Source organism: Anolis sagrei, chromosome 2, assembly GCF_037176765.1.
Source record: "Anolis sagrei isolate rAnoSag1 chromosome 2, rAnoSag1.mat, whole genome shotgun sequence".
NCBI classification, from domain to species: Eukaryota; Metazoa; Chordata; class Lepidosauria; order Squamata; family Dactyloidae; genus Anolis; species Anolis sagrei.
In genome coordinates this window covers 52,178,704-52,199,571 of record NC_090022.1, presented here as the reverse complement: position 1 = coordinate 52,199,571, position 20,868 = coordinate 52,178,704, and the positions used below count along the sequence as shown (strand labels likewise).

The following is a 20,868-nucleotide window of genomic DNA, read 5'->3' as shown; positions in this document are numbered from 1 at the left end:
GGCGTGGCTTTGCTTGGCGACTAGTTGGAGTGTGTTCTCTCGGTGTTTAAAGCAAGACTGGAGAAAAGTGAGTATGGATTCCTTCTTATTCCTTCTCTACTTAAATAGGGTTTGTTTTGAGTGGGGAAAGTACTAAAAGTTTTGTGAAATTAAAGTTTCACTTGCATTTCACACACCTGGAATACTGTGTCCAATTCTGGGCACCTCAATTCAAGAGAGATATTGACAAGCTGGAATGTGTCCAGAGGAGGGCGACTAAAATGATCAAGGGTCTGGAGAACAAGCCCTATGAGGAGCGGCTTAAGGAGCTGGGCATGTTTAGCCTGAAGAAGAGAAGGATGAGAGGAGACATGATAGCCATGTATAAATATGTGAGAGGAAGCCACAGGGAGGAGGGAGCAAGCTTGTTTTCTGCCTCCTTGGAGACTAGGACGTGGAACAATGGCTTCAAACTACAAGAGAGGAGATTCCATCTGGACATGAGGAAGAACTTCCTGACTGTGAGAGCCGTTCACCAGTGGAACTCTCTGCCCCGGAGTGTGGTGGAGGCTCCTTCTTTGGAAGCTTTTAAACAGAGGCTGGATGGCCATCTGTCAGGGGTGCTTTGAATGCAATATTCCTGCTTGTTGGCAGGGGGTTGGACTGGATGGCCCATGAGGTCTGTTCCAATTCTTTGATTCTATGATTTTATGAATTTAGCAGTGCATCTAGACCAGGCATGGGCAAACTTTGGCCTTCCAAGTGTTTTGGACTCCAACTCCCACAATTCCTAATAGCCTGCCCTAGGTCCAAAGTCTGTAGATTAGCGTTTCTCCACCTGGGGGTCACGAGGGGGTGTCAGAGGGGTCACAAAAGACCATCAAAAAACTTTCTGTTGGTCATGGGGGCTTTGTGTGGGAAGTTTGGCCCAATTCTATCATTGGTAGGGTTCAGAATGCTCTTTGATTGTAGGTGAACTATAAATCCCAGCAACTACATCTGCCAAATGTCTATCTTCCCCAAACTCCACCAATGTTCACATTTGGGCATATTGAGTATTTGTGTCAAGTTTGGTTCAGATCCATTATTGTTTGAGTCCTCAGTGCTCTCTGCATGTAAGTGAACTACAACTCCAAAACTCAAGGTCAATGCCCACCAAACCCTTCCAGTATTTTCTGTTTGTCATGGGAATTCTGTGTGCTGAGTTTGGTTCAATTCCATCCATGGTGGAGTTCAGAATGCTCTTTGATTGTAGGTGAACTATAAATCCCAGCAACTACAACTCCCAAATGTCAAGGTCTATTTTCCCCAAACCCCACCATTTTTCACATTTTTTATTAAGTATCTGCACCAAGTTGAGTCTAGATCCTTCATTGTTTGAGTCCTTAGTGCTCTGAATGTAGGTGAACTACAACTCCAAAACTCAGGGTCACTGCCCACCAACCCATCCAGTATTTTCTATTGGTCGTGTGTGCCAAGTTTGGTTCAATTCCATCATTGGGAGAGTTCAGAATGCTCTTTGATTGTAGGTGAACTATAAATCCCATCAACTACAACTCCCAAATGACAAAATCAAAATGACAAAAGAAATGCTGGACCACTCTCACAACCACCATGTCAGACTACACGGAGAAGCCATTGAAATACACAAGCATGTGGACAATTTCAACAGAAAGGAGGGAAAAAAGGGTTTATATATCTGTGGAATGACCAGGGTGAGACAAAGGACTCTTGTCTGCTAGAGCCAGGTGTGAATGTTTAAACTGATCACCTTGATTAGCATTTGATTGCCTGGCAGTGCCTAGAGCAAACTTTTGTTGAGAGGTGATTAGATGTCCTTGTTTGTTTCCTCTCTGTTGTTGTGCTGTTGTAATTTTAGAGTTTTTTAATACTGGTAGCCAGATTGTGTTCATTTTCATGGTTCCTAGTTCCAACAGACCTCACTACTTCTGAGGATGCTTGCCATAGATGCAGGCGAAATGTCAGGAGAGAATGCCTCTAGGCCATGGCCATATAGCCCGAAAAAACCTACAACAACCCAAAATCAATCCCCTTCCCCCCCCCCCGCCAAACCCCCCCCCCCCCAAAAAAAACCTCACCAGCATTCAAATTTGAGTGTATTGGCTATGTGTGCTAGATTTGGTCCAGTGAATGAAAATACATCCTGTATATCAGATATTTATATTACGATTCATAACAGTAGCAAAATTACAATTATGTAGTAGCAACAAAAATAATTTTGTGGTTGGAGGTATTAGGAAGGTTGAGAAACACTGCTGTCGATAGAATTAATGCAGTTTGATCCAACTTTAAGTGCCATAGCTCAGTGCAATGGAATCATGGGAAAGTAAAAGTAATAGGGAGTTTTCCTCTATTCAAGTAAAAGACAAAAATGGAAGATTTCTGATACATCAAACTACTAAAAGTGACAGAACGTTCTTATCAGAGCTGCCTTCCATTCATTCTAACAACTCAAATGGAGCATTATTGATTGATGGGTGCCAGAACTGAGAGAGTGCCATTTATGGACTGGATGTACACTGTAGCGAGGTAAAGTGTGCCTTAACACTTGCAAGCGAAGAAAAGCAGAAAGTGCTTGTTGAGCCCTGCAAGTGATCTCAGCCTGAAACAATTCACAGACGCCCTTTCTTAAGAGGACAGCTGTGCTGGCGAGAAGCAACTTAAAAGAAGATAGGAGCAACACTGTACATACCGGTTTGCAGGACAGTAGGGCACCTGTACTGTAGAATTAATTCAGTTTGGCACCACTTTGATTGCCATGGCTCAGGGTGATGGAATCATGAGAATAGTAGTTGGGGTATATACCAGCACTCTTTGGGAGGGTGAAAGACCTTGTAAAACTACAACTCCCATGCTTCCCTAGCATTGAGCCATGGGATCAAACTGCACTCATCATCCAGTGTAGAAAGTACACTATACACAGTGTAGATGTACTTTCCTGGAAATAATTTATTTATTGCATCAGAAACGAATTGAGAATACAGTTATAATGTATAAAAAAACCACAAAGGTAAAACTTGGCATTATACTAAATGTCCTTTGACCAGAAACTGGCAACTTGGAGTTCCTCTGTTGTTGCTGTAAGAAGGTCCTCCACTATGCTTGTGGTGGAGCTCAGACTGCATTGTAGTAAGTGGTCTGTGGTTTGCTTTGCTCCACATATGCATGTCATGGATTCCACTTTGTAGCCTCATTTCTTAAGATTGGCGCTGCATCTTGTGCCACCAAAGTGCAGCCTGTTCAGTGCCTTCCAGGCCACCCACTCTTCTGTGTCCCAAGGAAGGAGTTTCTCATCCAGGATCAGCCACTGATTGAGGCTCTGGGTTTTAGCCTGCCACTTTTGGACTCTCGCTTGCTGAGGTGTTCCTGCGAGTATCTCTGTAGATCTTAGTAAGCTTTTTACTAAGTCGTTGGCATGCTGGCTGATATCTGAACAGGGGATGGGCTGGAGATGTCAATGCCTTGGTCCTCTAATTGCTGGCTCTACTTCCTGGTGGATATCAGGTGGTGCAGTACTGGCTAAACAATATAATTTCTCCAGTGGTGTAGGGTGTGAATGTCCTGTGATAATGCGGCATGTCTCATTAAGAGCCACATTCACTGTTTTAACGTGGTGAGATGTGTTCCACACTGGGCATGCATACTCAGCAGCAGAGTAGCAAAGCGCAAAGACAGATGTCTTCACTGTGATCTCCAGGTAGCCCCAGTCAGCTTTCGTATGATGTTATTTCTAGCACCCACGCTTTGCTTGATAGTCAAGCAGTTTTTTCCTGGAATGCATTTTCATTAGAGAATGAATGCAGCTTGGTACCAGTTTAAACTGCCATGGCTAAAGGCTGTGGGACCATGAGAGTTGTGGTTTCACAAAGTCTTGGGCCTTCTCTGCCAAAGAATACTCATGCCTCTCCAAACTACAACTACCACTGTTCCATGGCAGTTCAAGTGGGGTCAAACTGCATTCATTTTACGGTTTAGACCAAACATGGGAAAACTTCGGCCCTTCAGGTGTTTTGGACTCCAACTCCCACGATTCCTAACATAGAATCATAGAGTTGGAAGAGACCTTGTGGGCCATCCAGTCCAAACCCCTCCAAGGCTGTTGGAAGTTTGCCCATGTCTGGTGTAGATACACCCAAGGCCAAAACTCTTGTAGATTTCTTGTGGTGGGGGCTTAATTTGTAGTGTACAGCTCCAGACCCTTTAAAATATTATGCAAATATAATTTTGAGGGTTGGACATTTTTATAGATGTCCAAGAATCCTTAAATCCTGGAGATGTATGAAATGGATTGTATCAAAACTTATTTTGTTATTTATGGCTATATCAATTTCATTTTCTTATTGAGGCTTTTAGAGCTGTGTTACAAAATTCTGTGCAAATAGGGAAGTGGGAACTAGTAATCTACTCCAGTATGGGGTGCATCTACACTGTAGAATCAATGCAGTTTGACACAATTTTAGCTGCTATATCTCAGTGCTATGGGATCCTGGGATTTGTAGTTTGGTGAGGCACCAGAACTCTTTGACAGAGAAAGCTATAGACTAGGTATGGGCAAACTTCGACCCTCTTGATGTTTTGAACTTCAGCTCCCACAATTCCTAACAGTCAGTTGACAACTGGAGGGCCGAAGTTTGCCCATGCCTGCTATAGACCTTAGAAAACTACAACACTTTTGATTACATAACATTAAGCCATAACAGTTAAAGTAGTGTCAAATTCCGCAGTTGTCATCAGTTGCTTGTCATGTGTTTTGTACTGGGAGATCTGCAGAGCAAAAAAAGAATGTCTCCTAGAGAGTAACCTTTGATTTTTATTTGTCATAGAAGCAAAGTTTAAAAGATGCTCTTCTGTTAAGTTCTGCTCCAAAGAAGGTTGGCTGGCGAGTAGTCCATTTTCCCTGTGGACAGGTTCTTTGCTCGATGCCCTGGGAAACAAGTGTCTTGGCTCCAAAACTTGTTGCTATAAGCAACTCTAGAAAATATTTTGGAGTTGACACACCCTGAGATATGTTTAACCACTGGCAGCCTAGACACTGCCTTTTCTTAATGCACTTACTAAACTGCATTGTTTAGCATTCTGTTTTCAGAAGCAGCTTTTGTAACTGATGTTGTGTCATAGTAGATGTTTGATTCAACAGTTCTGTGGCTCTTTTGTTCCATCTTAACCCTTTAATTTTAAAAAAAAATTAAAATCACCTATGCTGTTTTTGGAAACATGGCCACATAGCCCAAAAAACCTACAACAACCCTATGCTGTTATGCCTGTGATCCCCAAACAATTTATTATGAAGATAGTGGATCACTTCACATATAATTCTGTGGCTGAAAGAAATGTGAGAATTGCATATACCATCCATTTTGGACATAAGGAATTCTGTAAGCTGTGCAATTGTAGATCTGAATTGAGACATAGACTTGAAGTGTACACTGGTTCTATACAGCTCGTCCGTGAAAGGAAAATTTGATCCATTATGCATACAAGCTAAAATATTGAGAATTCAGCTCATGTGAAACAACAAACCAAGGACTTAGGGCCCTTTCACACAGCCATATAACCCAGAATATTAAGGCAGAAAATGTGGGATTTTATTCAGCTGTCTGGAAGGGGCCTCAGACAGTGCCTTACTGGAACAGATGACCACACATTCAGAAAGGAGAGATACAGTAGTAATGGGAGACTTCAACTATTGTGACACTTTTTTGAAGCCAAACTCTTCCAAGAATATCAGGACCAACAAATTCCTTGCTTGCCTTGAAGATAATTTCATGGTCCAGAGTTTAAAAGAGGCTTCAAGGGAATCAGCTATTTTAGATATGTTCCTAACCAACATGTGTCATAGAATGGAATTGGCAGGATCCTTAGGTGGGAGTGTCCATATTCTTCTGGAGTTATACAGCAGAAAGGGCAGAACGCATGTAGGCAGAGGTTCTTATTCCCTAATTCCGAGGGAAATAACTAATTTTCTTGTCATTTTGTTAAATGCTTGAAAGGCAGAAATCCTTGTTACTCTGTGATAAATCACCTAGAGGCCTATTGAGAGATCAGCTCCTACCTATCTCTGTTGTTTAGCCCGGTGGTGTCAGGATGCCAGGGATGGCTGTTGTAATGACCTTAACTCTTTCTAACAGTATTTTCATTCTCTTTTGTTTCTTTTTAACAGCTTGGACATGGGGAGTAAGAAAGAGCACGTGAAAATCACCAGTGAGCACAAGCCTGGGTTTCTGGAGCGGCTCAGTGAGACCTCTGGAGGAATGCTCATTGGCCTTGGGACTTTTGCACTGTCTTTCTACATTCTTTTTACCAATGAGGTAAGTAAGAGGGGAATGGACAGCTATCCTGGCTTGTCTGAAACTACTTGAAGTTTCAACCTACAAGAAAGGAGATTCCATCTGAACATGAGGAAGAACTTCCTGACTGTGAGAACTCTCTGCCCCAGAGTGTGGTGAAGGCCCCTTCTTTGGAAGCTTTTAAACAGAGGCTGGATGGCCATCTGTCAGGGGTGCTTTGAATGCAATATTCCTGCTTCTAGGCAGGGGGTTGGACTGGATGGCCCATGAGGTCTCTTCCAACTCTATGATTCTATATTGGTGTTGCTTTTCATATGCTGTAAGTGTCTCCAGCATTATGGCCCATTGGGAGTCCTCAGTAGAGCTAATGGCATCCCTACTACCCTTGACAGCATTTGGTCATTGTGAACACAGAGAAGCTATGAAGGTATGTCTTCTGCAGTAGCTTTATTATTTGAATGGCCCTGCTTTACTATTTGAGTTACTGCATGCCCTTAAGGAGACGTTCCTGCATTGGGGAAGTAATGGTTACAACTGTTTTGTTAACTAGCAGACTACTCAGTGCTTAGCTCTGGATGAAATGAGCTCAAAGAAGGAACCTTGGAGGTCAGACTTGGCCCAGGACCACACATTGGCCACTTTTGTTATACTAGGCTGGCTAATAGGAAGTTGGAACATGCGGACATAAAGCAGCACACTGTGACACTTCCCTTTTGTAGCCATTTTTTTCTCCTGTTCTTGTTGTGTTTGCTTGCCTGGAATATCCTACACGTAGCTGGTGGTAAGCATTGATACACTGAGATAATTTGTGCTCGTCAAAATTGGGATCAGGCTGAGCTTTATTTTTCTTTCTTTCTTCTGATGGATGCAGCTTAACATCCGTGCCATGGGAACTTTAATGTTGTACCCCAATATAGCACCATGACTTTAAATGGAATAAAAATTTGTCGTTCAAAAATGTTTTAGGAATTATGAGATCAGGAATGGGCAAGTTATTAAGGGCTGCATGCTTCTCAAAAATGAACAGAGGTGAAGAATAAATGAAGTAAATAAAATCTCCATCATTCACGATTGATTATTCAGCATTTGGAAAGCAAATAAAATTCCATCCCACACATAAGAAATAAAATCACCCACTCATACTTGATTTACTATTATTAAAATTACATTTAAATGTACTTGATTTGACTTTAAAATAATATTGACTAATGCAGTAGTTAACATCATTTATTTATGTTGTCTCTGAACATTATCCCAATATGGGATCCAAAATATGGATTATTCCTATAGTTGAAACCTCCCAGATCTGTTGATAACCTTCAACTGTCTGCATGAACACTCTGCACTTTCCCACTAATGGGATTGCTCATCCTTCTTGCTCAATCTTCCAGCCTGAATTATTAGTCGAGAGAGCACCTGTGGCAAATAGCAGAACAAACTCAACTCCTTCTACAGTAGCAGACTATCAAACTTTACTTCCTCCAGCCTGCTTATACAGCACAGGCCTATTGGTTGATCAGAACTGAGCGAATGACTCATTGTTGAAATATGCACTGCTGCTTACAGATAATTGATTTATTTTGGTGGTCATAGTCTATAAATAATTCTTCAAAATGTCTCAGCGGGGGGGGGGGGGGGTGTTATAAATACTGGAGAGGACAGTATGCAGCTGTAGCATTTGTGTTGGGCAAATGATTAGTGTTGTCATTTCACTACTTTCTGTTGTGGCTTCCAACTCTGTCCTGCACTTGACAATTACTAGTATACTTCTGTTGAAGACTCGTTTTTTACTTCCACTCATTCTGGGACTACATATGGATTATGAAGGTAGCTGAAAGGTTTTGCACAATTTTTAGAGACCTGGATTTATGTCTGAAAACAGTTTAGAGCCCTTAATTACACATATTGCATTTATACCCACATGCCATTTGGTTTGGGCTTTCAGAACTTTACCCTTATATACTGAAATTCATTTTCACTAGTGATGCCCATGCCTCCTTTCAATCCAAGGGCGAAAGGTCACTATACACCCAAAATAAGTTATATAATCATAAGAATGTATATCATAGTACTATCACATTAAATGTACTAGCAGCTTGTACAAAGTATACTTCATGCAACTCTCTGAACAAAAAAAAATTCCTTATGTGGGATTAAAAAACTGATCCTTACAGCAAAATGCACAAGTTTGTAAGTCCCTTTTGAAAACCAAAAGTTTATCAGTAACAAATCAAAGTTTGTAAGTCTTTTTTGCAAGTCTTTTAATCCAAAACTACCTAATGTGGGATAAACAGCTGATATCTACAGCAGAATGCACAAGCTTTTAAGTCCTTTTTTAAACCAAAGTTTGTCAACAGCAAATCAAAGTTTGTCAGTCCTTTTTTGGCATCCACAGTTTATAAGCCACAACCGGTTTTGACTGTGTAAAGTCTCCCTCAGGTGGTAGTTGATACAAGTGTAGAAATCCACGAATTATCTGTTTTGCAAAGTAGAGGCCAGTTATCCTTACCTCTCGTCAGTCTGGCGAAGTAGTAGTGGGTGTAGTAGTATAACAACAACTTTATTTATACCCCACCACCATCTCCTAGAAAGGACTTGGAGTGGCTTACAGGAGCACATACAAGTGCCATAACACATAAATATAGAGGTAAAATTACATCATTTTATTAAACAATAATAACATCAGTTAAGATAAAAACAACATATTACAAAAAAAGTCAAATAAAAAATCAATAAAACACAGTAATAATTACCATTAAAATGAATAGTACTAACTATTTTTCCAAGTATGATTAGAAAGATAGTATCTGGAGATTCAAAGAGTTCCCATTTCTGCAGAAATGTCTTACATGGAATGTTATTCACAAATGATATCAAGGTTCAACGATTTAATATGAGATACTAGAGGTGGCTGCCAATTGGACTTTAACTAAGGTACTTCTGTCTTCTCAACTCTGGAGGGTGAAGGAATTATCATCCTAGAAGGCATGTTAATACATTGATTTTAGCTTCATGTTCCATAGACTTGTTGAATCAAGAGTGTATGCTTTCCATCCATCTCCACCTCGTGTGACTCATCTCTCATATCTTACCTGTAGGGGCGAGCTTTGAGGACAGCTTCTTCTCTAGAGGAAGGACTTTCTCTAGTTGTTCCTCTTGACAACATCCAGAATGTATTGCAAGAGAATGAAAGGAAACTTGTTCACTTGTCTGGTCCTCTTCGAACATCCAAGGTAAATATTGTGGCTTGATTCAAATATTAGGATTATGATCTTTATATCCTGCCTTTTGTCTTGAAATATGGGACTTAAGGCAGTTTACAAATTAAAATGGTCACAATTCTGTTAAAATTGGTTCCCTATGCCCTACAACTGGCCAGTAGTAAGGGATGATGGAGTTTGGCAATCCAACAGCACAGGGACCACATGTTGGCTATCCTTATTCTAGGCTCATTGGCAAAATTATGATAGCTGGGACCCAATGCTGAGACAGAGCAGTGAGTGAGAGACACAGGTGCGACAGAGTCGTGGCAAGATAGTTTGCCAGAATGGTTGGGGGGGCAGAAAGGGTGTGGGGGATAACAAACAGCCAAGCATAGTGCTTAAGGCTATCCGGATATCGTATGCAAACATGTTCAACTACGTAATGTCTTCGCTCCTCTAATTCTGACCCGCATTGCACAACCAGCATTGGGTTCCAGTTATCATACTTTTACTGGATCATTACACCATAGGATCTTACTAGTAAGTAGCATAAAGATGCTTCTATATATCCCCTCTATTGGATTCAAGGGTGGTGGTAACCTGATGTTCAAATTACTTCAATCCTTGGAGTGGGAGACACACACCAAAGCTTCAAACCTGCCAAAAATAGTCTAATGGAAAATATTTTGTTGCCTTCTGGGAGATCCAGGGAGTCCCCTTTGGCCTGAAGTTCCCCATCCATAGTACAGTGTATAGTAAGCTAATATTATATAGCAGTAATGTGAGTTGTGAAATGTTAGGCAATAGTCTCTGCTATCCAGTAATAATAATATAAAAATAATAAAACTTTATTTCTTGACCGTACTCTCTCCCCAAGGGGACTCAGGGCAGTTTACACACAAAAAAGGCAAACATTCAATGCCCAAATAAGTGAAAATACAACAAAGCAACATGACATAATACAGAATAATAACAACAGTGAACTAATAGCATGAAGAAAATTATATCTTTATTTGCCATGATTCTGTGTTGAACATAGTTGTAACCATTTATGAGTCTCCCTTTGAGGGTCGAGAAGGGTGGTGAACAAATATTTGAAATAAATAATAATAATCTAACCAAAGAATGATGAAGTCATTATTTGGGATTCAGACAAAGTGCCTTGTTGTGTTCCATGCTTGTGAAGTCATTTCCTTTATTTACCATTATTATCTGGAACTCATGCTAGCTTGTATAGAGCTTCTGACCAAGCAGTAGACTAGATGATAAACCACCTGACTTTGGAAACATTGCTTGTATATTCATGCAAATTCTAGAAAAAACTTTGCAAGTTTCTTATTACCTCCTGATCTGAACTTTCTTTGCCTTTCCTAGCCTTTGTATGATCCCGGATATGGACTTTCTATCCGGGCTGTCAAGCTCAAGCGTCACGTGGAGATGTATCAATGGGTAGAGTATGAAGATTCCAGGTAAGATGTTCCCATTAATCTTTTTCTGTGTCATATAGCATGTCAGTGTGGTTGGCAATTAACAGGAAGAGGATCTTGTATTTTATATAATCCAATTAAAAACTAAGAGAAGGCACTGACATATATTTATTCTTACAATGATTTTCTTTTGTTTGAGTCTTTTTGGGGGTTGTTTGGCTTCCCTGTCCCCATAGCTGATATTATTCCAGCCTATAGGAATCCAAAATGATGACTCACTTGGTTATAGTTCTGTAGTGGAAAGTATGATGAGCTCATATGTGTTGTGTGTAAAAAAGCACGAAGGGTTCCACTCATTGCTAGGTGTATTTTCCTGCCTCACCCTCTAGCAAATGCCGTGCCAAAATGGGCTACAGCCAAGTTGTACAGATGCAGGTATCTTGCTTACTGGTCCACATGCCCCTTTCATGGCATTCAGAAAGTTGCTTTCTAAAAGTAGTCAGTTGTGGCTATAGGAACAAAATTAGTTAAGTAGTTAGTTGTTTGTAAATCTACAATTTCAAAAGTAATTGGTTTAAAATTGAAGGTTACAGGAATTATCCATCATTAAGTTTTGTGGCATTAAGTCATGTAGTTACATCTTGGTTGTTGGAAAATAAATTAATTAAAAGTGGTAGTATACATTCTATTCTCTCAGAGCAGACCTCAACCTGTTTTACAGATTATCCTGCTCAGATGAGTAAATTTATTTTTCTCCAGCTCTTTCTTTCCAGACAGAGTTCCTATTCATAGCAGCCTTACTATAGCTCTCTTCTCATTTTTCATCTGAGTTTGGAAGTTTTACTTTTGGTGATAAAACTCCCCAAATGTTGGCTGGAGAAGTTCTGGGAATTGTAATCTGAAAAAGAAGCAGCAGCTCGGAATCGATATCTCCCATCTAAGCACTTACCAAAAAGTTAGATGTCTTAGACAACAGATTAAACATTCTGCTGTCGTTGGCTGCTGATAGTTCTGTCATTTATAAATACTGATGATTTTTAAAAATACTTAGGTTTACAGTGTTTTGTTTTTATTTCCTTCTCCAGGGAATACGAAGAAGACGGTGAAATGAAGAAAGAAACCAGATATTTATACAGTAAGTTATCCATCAAAGATCTTCAAGTAGAATTGATACCAACTGTAATTATCTTATGTCCAGATGGTTGCATGATAGGCAGAAATTCAACGGGAGTGGTACTTGCTACTTTTCCCTCATCTATAAGCCAGAGAAAGTTGCATTGTGTTGCAGTAATGAAAGCAGCATTTGTTGAATTTCTGCCTGTCATGTGGCTATTGAAGGGCACAAAATAATTGACAGAAAGAAAATGCCAGCTTAACCTTCAGATTCCTGAATTTAAAAATAATTTAGAGATATATTCAGTGTTTTTTTGTTCTGCACAGTATTTGTGGAATTCAGAATTGGAATGAGCAAATGTTGGTTGTCAACATTTTAAAGGCAGTGTGCTGTTTTTATTGCCTTGTTGCAGCATCACTTCTTCCACTGTTGCAATTCCTCATCTTTCTGATACACATGCCCTTTTTCATGTCAGGAGGAATTTGAGAAACTTCAAGTCGCTTCTGGTGTGAGAGACGTTGTCCAGGGGATGCCCAGATGTTTTGATGTTTTACCATCCTTGTGGGAGGCTTCTCTCATGTCCCTGTATGGGGAGCTGGAGCTGACAGAGGAAGCTCATCCACACTCTCCCCGGATTCAGACTTCTGACCTGTCAGTCTTCAGTCCTGCTGGCACAATGGTTTTAAACCATTGTGCCACTGGGGACTCCATATAAAACAATAGCAATGGGAGTTTACATAACAAATTTACATAAAACATCATATAAAACACCTACTGAATTAAAGGTTCAATAAAATATACAAATATACAAACACTAAAACAGAATTAAATATAAAGAGTATTAAAAATTTCACAGTTAGAAACCATTAAAACATATTCAAAGTTCCCTCCCCACTCTAATGGAGAAGCGACAGCAGCCTTTGGTTCCCAGAATGATCTCCCAAGTCTGAGTGTCTTTCTCTTGCCTCCTTTTAGATACTGAATGGAAATCAGAAGTTGTGAACAGCAGAAATTTTGACCGAGAAATTGGTCATAAAAACCCCAGGTAGGCCTCATATTTCCCAAACCCATGCACCTGCTCCACAAAATGCAGTAATTTTGGAATGGAGTTGGAATAAGTTCTGGCTTCTGGTTTCTCTTTTCCCTTGCTTTTGGCCATGTTAACTACAGTTTGTGAAAACAGAGGCCGAAACATCTGAAGAGCCAAAGGCGCCTTGACCCCAGCTTAATAAATGCAGTTTCATATAGTTTTCTGCATGCCAGTTGATTTATTTGGAAATACAGGAGTGATTTTTGCCTTGATACCTGTTTATAATTTTTCAGTTATACACCTTGTTTCTACTGTTTGGAAATTCATGTGGCCATTCTTTTCATCCATTCAGTAACATGGCTGTCGAATCTTTCACTGCGGTTGCTTCTGATGTCCAAGTGGGCAGTTTCTTTCTTTCCAAAGGTAAGTAGTTTTGGTTGCTTTAATTATATATGATTTTTCAGTGTGATTTCTCCCCTCCCCATGGTTTAATTTATTCATGTCTGACAAAATATCCCTTCCCCAGTGGAACTTTGTGGCATTCTTGGTTCAGAAATCTTTCATTTCAATATGATTCATTATTGTTCACAGTTTCATGTATGCGCATGATCTAAGAGCCTTTCCCTCATGGATTTGGCAGCCATTCTGTAAATGTTTCACTTACCCCATAGCTGGGAACTTAAAAAAACTGATTAAGAAAATGTTAACTTCAGCAATCTCAGCTTCTAGTTTCCTTTATGGAACCCTTTCAGAGCAAAAACTATTTAAGATACAACCAACATGTCCGCATGGCTTGGTGTATTTAAGCATTTATAACAATGTTCAGATCAGAGTTAATGCTCTATTCTTTCCTAGGTCTTGTTGAAAAAATTGATAATTTCAAACAGATGAGCTTATCCAGACTGGAAGATCCCCATGCTGATGTGATTCGCTCCGGAGACTACTTCTTTCACAGTGAGAATCCTCGACGTCCTGAAGTAAGAAGATAATTATCTGTTACATTTATATCTTTCCTTTCCTCCAGTGAATGCAAAGCAATGGCATTGTCTTTTCCGTCCCTCCTTTAAGCCTTTGAGGGAAGTCAGGTTGAGGAAGAGTATTACCTGGTGAGTTGTTTCTAATTTATGGTGAACCTGTCACAGGCATTCTTGGCAAGATTTGTTCAAAGGGGATTTGCTTGAGAGAGTGAGACTTGTCCAAGGTCAAACTGTGCATTTCAATGTTTTTATCATGTCAAAAGTGTCTTGAGAAACTGCAAGTCACTTCTGGTGTGAGAGAATTGGCCGTCTGCAGAAACCCGGATGTGTTACCATTCTGTGGGAGATTTCTCTTACGTCCCTCTTGGGAAGCTGGAGCTGACAGACAGGAGCTCAGATTTGAACCATTAACCTTCAAGTCAGCAGTTCATCTGGCAAAGGATTTGACCCATTGCACCACCAAAGCTAGTGTATGTATCTCCATGATTGAGTAGAAATTCTAATTATGGTCTCCAGAGTTGTAACACTCTAACGTCTACACCATGCTGGTTGTTTAGATCTGGAGTCTCATTTGAGAACCTAAATTTCTCAGTGGAAGAACAGTGATATAAAGTCTCACAAGCCTGTTATCTATCTCCTATCTGAAATATCTGCTGTTTATGTCAAATTACTATATTACCCTATTTTGTGCTATGGCTATCAGAGCCACATAATACAGTTTGTACCAAATGTAAGAACACACTGTTGGTAGAAACTTGAATGTGGTGAGATCAGAGTTTTGAGACTTAGAAGACCATGAATGCCCCTCTGGAATTAAATTATAACATATTCTTAGCATGAAGGCAGCTGGTGTGGAAAGTTTCTATTAAAAATTTGATTGGAAAGCTTCTGTCTGTAATAGTTTTGTTTTTCACTTTCAGGTGGGAGACCTTCGAGTTTCATTCTTCTATGCAGGTTTAAGTGGAGACTCATCCCACCTCGGCCCAGCAGATGTGGTAAATACTTTGACTCTTCCACATGCAGAAAAATCCCCAGCCCCCAATGTAACATTTAAAAAGTTGTTCTTCTGTCTTCAGAATAAAAACCATACATTTTTCACTCTGCCATTTTTCAGGTGACCGTAGTTGCTCGTCAACAAGGGGAACAGTTGGTGTCATACCGAACCAAGTCTGGTGATATTTTGCACATTCTCTATCCAGATGAACTCTCCCCTGAGGTAAGTGTTAAGTATAGAGGAGGAGGATGAAGATTATTGTTTTTTCCACTGACTACACCAGGAAGATATGATGGAAAATACAGTATAGTTTCCTCTCCATTAACCCTAAAACTGAGCTAATGAAGGGGAAGACACTTGTCCCTTGGCAACATGGATAAGGCAACCTCTGAGTTGTAAAGGGACAGGGGGTTGCACTCTGTTGCTTCCTTCCTATGAATTTGCCACAACTGTGGTCATTTTGGGTGTTACCTAATTGGCAAAACCCTGGAATTTCCTTCTGGGGATGAAGTGGATTTCCTCTCTCCTGTAACTCTTAAGAGAGTGAGCTGTTGAATCAAGGATCTGGTTTGATTTAGGGAAATAAATTTTCTTTAGTGCAATCTTGTTATTTTCAAACATACAAATAGCACAAGATGTACTATTATAGTATATTTAGTGTAATAAAATATAATTTCTGAGCAGAGCTCCCAAGATGCCAAAGATGGGAAAGCCTATATATATTTCTATCTGTGTACAATTGTTTGTCTTGTCAGACTATAACTGCATTGAATGTTTGCCATATGTGTGTTCTGTGATCCGCTCTGAGTCCCCTTCGGGATGAGAAAGGCGGAATATAAATACTTTAAATAAATAATAAATAAATAATTGTTATTGCAGGTTCAAATCAGCAAAGTTATGGAGGTTTGGGATAATACAACCATGTATGATCCTTTGCCTTTGTTGCATATCATAAAACAGCTTTCCTCTAAGTGATCTAAATTGCTACACTATGGGTTTTGGAAGCAAAATGTGAAATCATCCTTGTGTGCATCGATACTGTGGAATGAATGCAGTTTGACAGCACTTTAACTGCTATGGAATCCTGTGATTTGTAGTTTGGTGAAGTACCAACACTCTTTGGCAGAGAAGGCTAAGCTGCCAAATCCCAAATGGCAATATACTTTATGTGATTCAATAACAGACAAAGATTGTAAGGAGAATAAAAAAACTTGTGTTGTTTTGTGTGTATAAAAATATTAAGATAATATTGAGAATGCTAAACTGTGATTTAATTTTCTGTAAGTGAGCCCAGCCTTTACCCTCTGCCTTCATCAGATTGGAAACATTTGCTTCTCGTGTCAGCTCATCTCTGTTTCTCCCAGTGTCTGAACTGGGACAAACTTCGGTTAATTTAACTATGGCATGTCCAGGCAGTTTTAAGCTCTTGTTTGCAATACAAGCCTGTTCAGTTAGAGAGCTAAGTAATCTTTTTTCCTCCAGAAGGGCAGTAAATTAGGGAATACAACTGCATAAACACATATACACACACAGTCCCTTTACCCTCTATACCCCACTCAAACACAATTAATGTTTTATCAAAAAGAATTTCAGAACACTGCTATGTAATAGTATACCCAGAGGGAGAAGTATACAACGTTTAAATGTGCTCACTAAATACTGAATACATTTTAGGAAGTGTTCCAGAAAGAACATGAGTGTAACAACATGAAGACCTGGGGACTGCGTGCAGCTGGATGGATGGCTATGTTTGTTGGCATCAGTCTTATGACCAGGATTTTTTACACTCTGGGTAAGTTTGCTGGTGATAACCAGCTTGATTTGTACACAGAGCTTTAATCAAAATATTAGTTCCAAGTGACATAGTTACAGTATGACTTCTCTGTCCACAGGGCATATGTTCCTGAGCTTACTGTGGAAACAGGAGTTTGCTTCAATTTTAAAGAACAATTCCAGACAAAATATATACTGTATAACTCCTATCTCTAAAAATGTAAATTCTAGAAAATTCAACCTAATGTTCCTGTCCATGTAATGTTCCTGTTCCTGTAAATCTACCTACTGAACCTCTTGCTGGTTCAGTAGGTAGATTTATGAAAGATTTTTCATTTAAATAGACACTCTTGGCAATTACCTATTGGAGCAGGAGAAAAAGTAATGGGTTATTTCAAAACTGAGAAACAGTAAAGACTTGGCTCTGTTACTCATAAGTTCAGGAAATTTTATTTAAACTCTTATGAATATAATGGAATTCACAACACAACCAGAGTTAATGAAACCTTTTTATTATTTAATTTCAGGTTTTACTTTAAGTTAGAAAAATAAGATGTAGGTGGTCTTCCCGAGTTTGCTGGACTATGAATCCCATTGGTCCTGGCCAGTTTAGCTAATAGTAAGGAAAGATGGGCATAATCTATAGATTAATATAAAACAGTACTTATGCCATAAAACCATTAAAAATAACCCAGCCACTGTCTTGGTTAGGTCCACTGTAAAATTCCCATTAAGTCCTCCATCCATTGGACAATAAAATATCTAAACTTTTTCAAAAGTTTGCTTCCATAGCCAAGTTTTCAAGTCTTTCCTAAAGATCAATTGGGTGGTAGCCTGCTTAATTTCCCTAGGGATGATGTTTCAGAGCTGAGGGGCCACTACTGAAAAGGCCCTGTTCCTCGTTCCCACCAACTGTTCCTATGACAGAGGTGGGACTGTGAGAAGGGCCTCCCTGGTTCACAGGGGAGATGCGGTTGTGTAGATAGGATGGACCTGAATTGTTCAGGGCTTTGTAGGTGAAAACCTGCACTTTGAATTGGGCCCAGAAATACATAGTTACTTAGAGATGTCTGACAAAGAAGTAGGTGAAAGCACAATCCCGTTATTGATGTAGTGAACAGAAGTATGGAGAAAAAGACTGGTGAAATCAATGTGTAGAGATGGTTCTCTGTATTCACGGGTTGTGCATCCACAGCTTCAACCAACCATGGCATGGAAAAAAAAAAATCAGAAAAAAAATCCTAAAAGCAAACTTGCTGTGCATCAGGTGTTACATTGATATTTTGGCATAACCTGCTGTAGCCTCCTACCATTTCTCAGATCATAAGGCTATTTGTGTTGTTTGCGCTTTTATAATAAGGGATGCTAATTGTATGGGCTTGAGCATTCATAGATTTTGGTATCTTGTAACCAGATTTCAGAGCATACTGTACTAGATTAAAACACAGTTTGCACGGATGTGCGTTGTGCTGGTTTCTCAAGAATGTACTGTTTCATTTCTTGTTTAATTTTTTCCTACTACAGTGGACTGGTTTCCAGTGGTTCGGGAGCTCATAAACGTTGGCCTGAAAGCATTTGCCTTTTGTTTGGCGACCTCTCTCTCCCTGCTGACCATCTCTGTGGGCTGGCTCTTCTACCGGCCTCTCTGGGCAGTGCTGATTGGGCTGCTGGCTGCCGTGCCCATTGTGATCGCACGCTCCCGGATCCCACCAAAGAAGCAGCAGTGAAAATGTAGAAAGTGTGCCTGAATTTCCTTGAAAGTGCGACATATCTAGACATCCAACCATGTCTGAAGCCATTAAAACTACATTTGTGCAAGCACAATCTTTGATATTGCAATACCGATGCTAGATACCAAAGACTTCCATCATGGACTTATGTGTAAAATATGTGTACACCTTTTTTTTCAAATTATGTAATCAATTGGACGAATACAACTGTTTCAGCTTGTTTACTTTCAAAATCTGAAGTCATAATGGTTGAGAGAAATAATAGAATGTGTGCTTGGAAATAAGCATATATCAAATGCATCTGCCTTTGTGCTATGATTAAAACAATTGCCATGAAGAAAGAACTGTACTGCAGGCCCTTGGTATGGACCAAGGCAGACTTTGAAACCAGCATGTAAATTCTTGTAAGCATATCCTGCCTTTTATTTTGCATGTCTCTTCTATTGGTGTGTTTATATGTTAAGTGCATGCCATTGTTTGAAGTTTTTGTCCTATCCTCATTTTATTTGTCCTTTACGATTCTATTTTGCTGTGTATTTAAGCTATTGTGTTAGAGCAGGGCTTCTTAAACTTTTTCCACTCATGACCATTTCCACCTGAGAATTTTTTATGTGACCCCAAATACTTATGAAATAAGTATGAAAATCAAACATTTGCAAGGTTTGCTAAACAGGCTGGTTTTCCTTTTTGTGGAGTACAGCCTATGTGTTTTATGTATTCTGTAGGAGCCATTCTGAAACCTTTTACTGTTTCCAAATTTTTCATGACACCAATGTTGTGCCATTTGGGGTCAGGACCCACAGTTTAAGAAGCCATGTCCTGTTGTTTCTTTATCCCTTTTTATTTTGCTGCTAACGCCTGTTTGAAACCAGTCTTCCAATTTGACTAGAGCATGAAGATGTGCCGATTCCATTCCCTTTGCCTACACATTTTCATAGATGTAATATTGTATGCGTGATAAGGTAGTTTTTCATATAGAGAATTATTTCCTGAAACACCTTTGATGCTGACTCATTTTGCCACTGTTAGGAAAATCAGCCTAAGCCTGGAGTTCTGTTGGGATATTATGATGGCATCACTTCAGTGTATGTTAGTGCTTCTGGTGCTTACACATTTATGTAAAGAGGTATCTATTAGCCACTGGTGTAAGCAATTTTCTATTCATCTGCAAACACGATAGACTGGCTTGGAGTTTGGATTAGCACTGAAGCACTATTCTGTCTTCAACAGCCCAGAAATCACCCATGATAACCTGTACCTGTAATCTGTTGGTTTTGAACAGAATTTAGTCCTGAGAAGCCAAATCAAGACTAAGAAGCATGTGGTCCTCCAGATGTTGTCAGACTGGTTAGTGATGAAGGAACCAGAGATGCAGTCCCCCATCAGCTTCTTAAACTTTTCCACTCACAATCTCTTTCAGCCTGATAATTTTAATATAATACCAGGTATACGAGTATATAGCATAAGTATAAAAATCAAACATTAACAGATTAACAAGTCAACATAGCAAGGCTTTCTAAACAGGCTGATTTCCCTTTTTGTAAAGTATAACTGAAGCATCTTCTGCAGAGTCCACTGCAAACACAGCACAATAGATTTGTGTAAATGTCTGAAACAGTCACTAGGGTGATGTTGAGTAAAACATTTACCATTGCCATTTTTTGGGGTGACATTGAGCATCTTGACATTGACATCTAGTTATAGGGGCAGTCTTGGATTAGGAGGGAGTCCTGGGTCTCTGTATTGTCTGAGGCTTCTAAAGTTGCTCCAGCTCCATAGATCAGGAGTTCTCAAACCTTTTCAGCCAGAGACCTTTTTGAAGTAAAAGGTACTTGTGGAGCTCCGAGAAATGTTTATATATGATATACTAGCTTGGGGACCCGGCGTTGCCCGGGTTATTAAAGAAAGTGGGTATTGATGGTTCTGTATGCCAGGTTTGGTCTTTATTGGTCTTTGGATAACGGCTGCATTATTTTCAGGAAGTGAGTGAAGGTACTTGAAGTCCCATCATCCATGGGCCATCCTCCAACAAACAGCAGCAGGATACAGAGTGGGTCATGGGGGCTCTGTGTGCCAAGTTTGGTCTTTATCAGTCATTAGATGAGGGTGGCAGTGGTGTCCGTAAGTGAGTGAAGGTACTGCAAGTCCCATCACCCAAAGTCCATCCCCTTTCAAACTGCAGCAGGACGTAAAGTGGGTCATGGGGGCTCTGTGTGCTAAGTTTGGTCTTGATCAGTCATTGGATGAGGATCACAGCAGTCTCAGAACATGAGTTAAGGTACTGCAAGTTCCATAATCCATAGTCTCCCTCAAACATCACCAGAATGTCGAGT

At 39.9% G+C, this 20,868-nt stretch overlaps 1 protein-coding gene across 1 annotated transcript; it reads left to right on the top strand.

Moving 5' to 3' along the window:
* Position 1: 1 nt before the first annotated feature.
* TMEM43 (transmembrane protein 43) lies at positions 2–19,671 on the top strand. The gene is made up of 12 exons (XM_060766213.2): positions 2–67; positions 6,161–6,308; positions 9,386–9,520; positions 10,865–10,959; positions 12,003–12,052; positions 13,007–13,076; positions 13,414–13,484; positions 13,917–14,038; positions 14,959–15,033; positions 15,153–15,254; positions 16,707–16,824; positions 18,330–19,671. The coding sequence occupies exons 2-12, from the start codon at positions 6,168–6,170 to the stop codon at positions 18,530–18,532; spliced, it is 1,182 nt and encodes a 393-aa protein (XP_060622196.2). The 5' UTR covers positions 2–67; positions 6,161–6,167; the 3' UTR covers positions 18,533–19,671.
* The last annotated feature ends 1,197 nt before the right edge of the window (positions 19,672–20,868 follow it).

Coding starts and splice junctions, on each gene's coding strand:
- TMEM43 (XM_060766213.2), top strand. CDS start 6,168: ATGGGGAGTAAGAAAGAGCACGTGAAAATCACCAGTGAGCACAAGCCT. Junction 13,077..13,413: donor ATTGGTCATAAAAACCCCAG/GTAGGCCTCATA, acceptor TCATCCATTCAG/TAACATGGCTGTCGAATCTT. Junction 15,034..15,152: donor ACCTCGGCCCAGCAGATGTG/GTAAATACTTTG, acceptor GCCATTTTTCAG/GTGACCGTAGTTGCTCGTCA.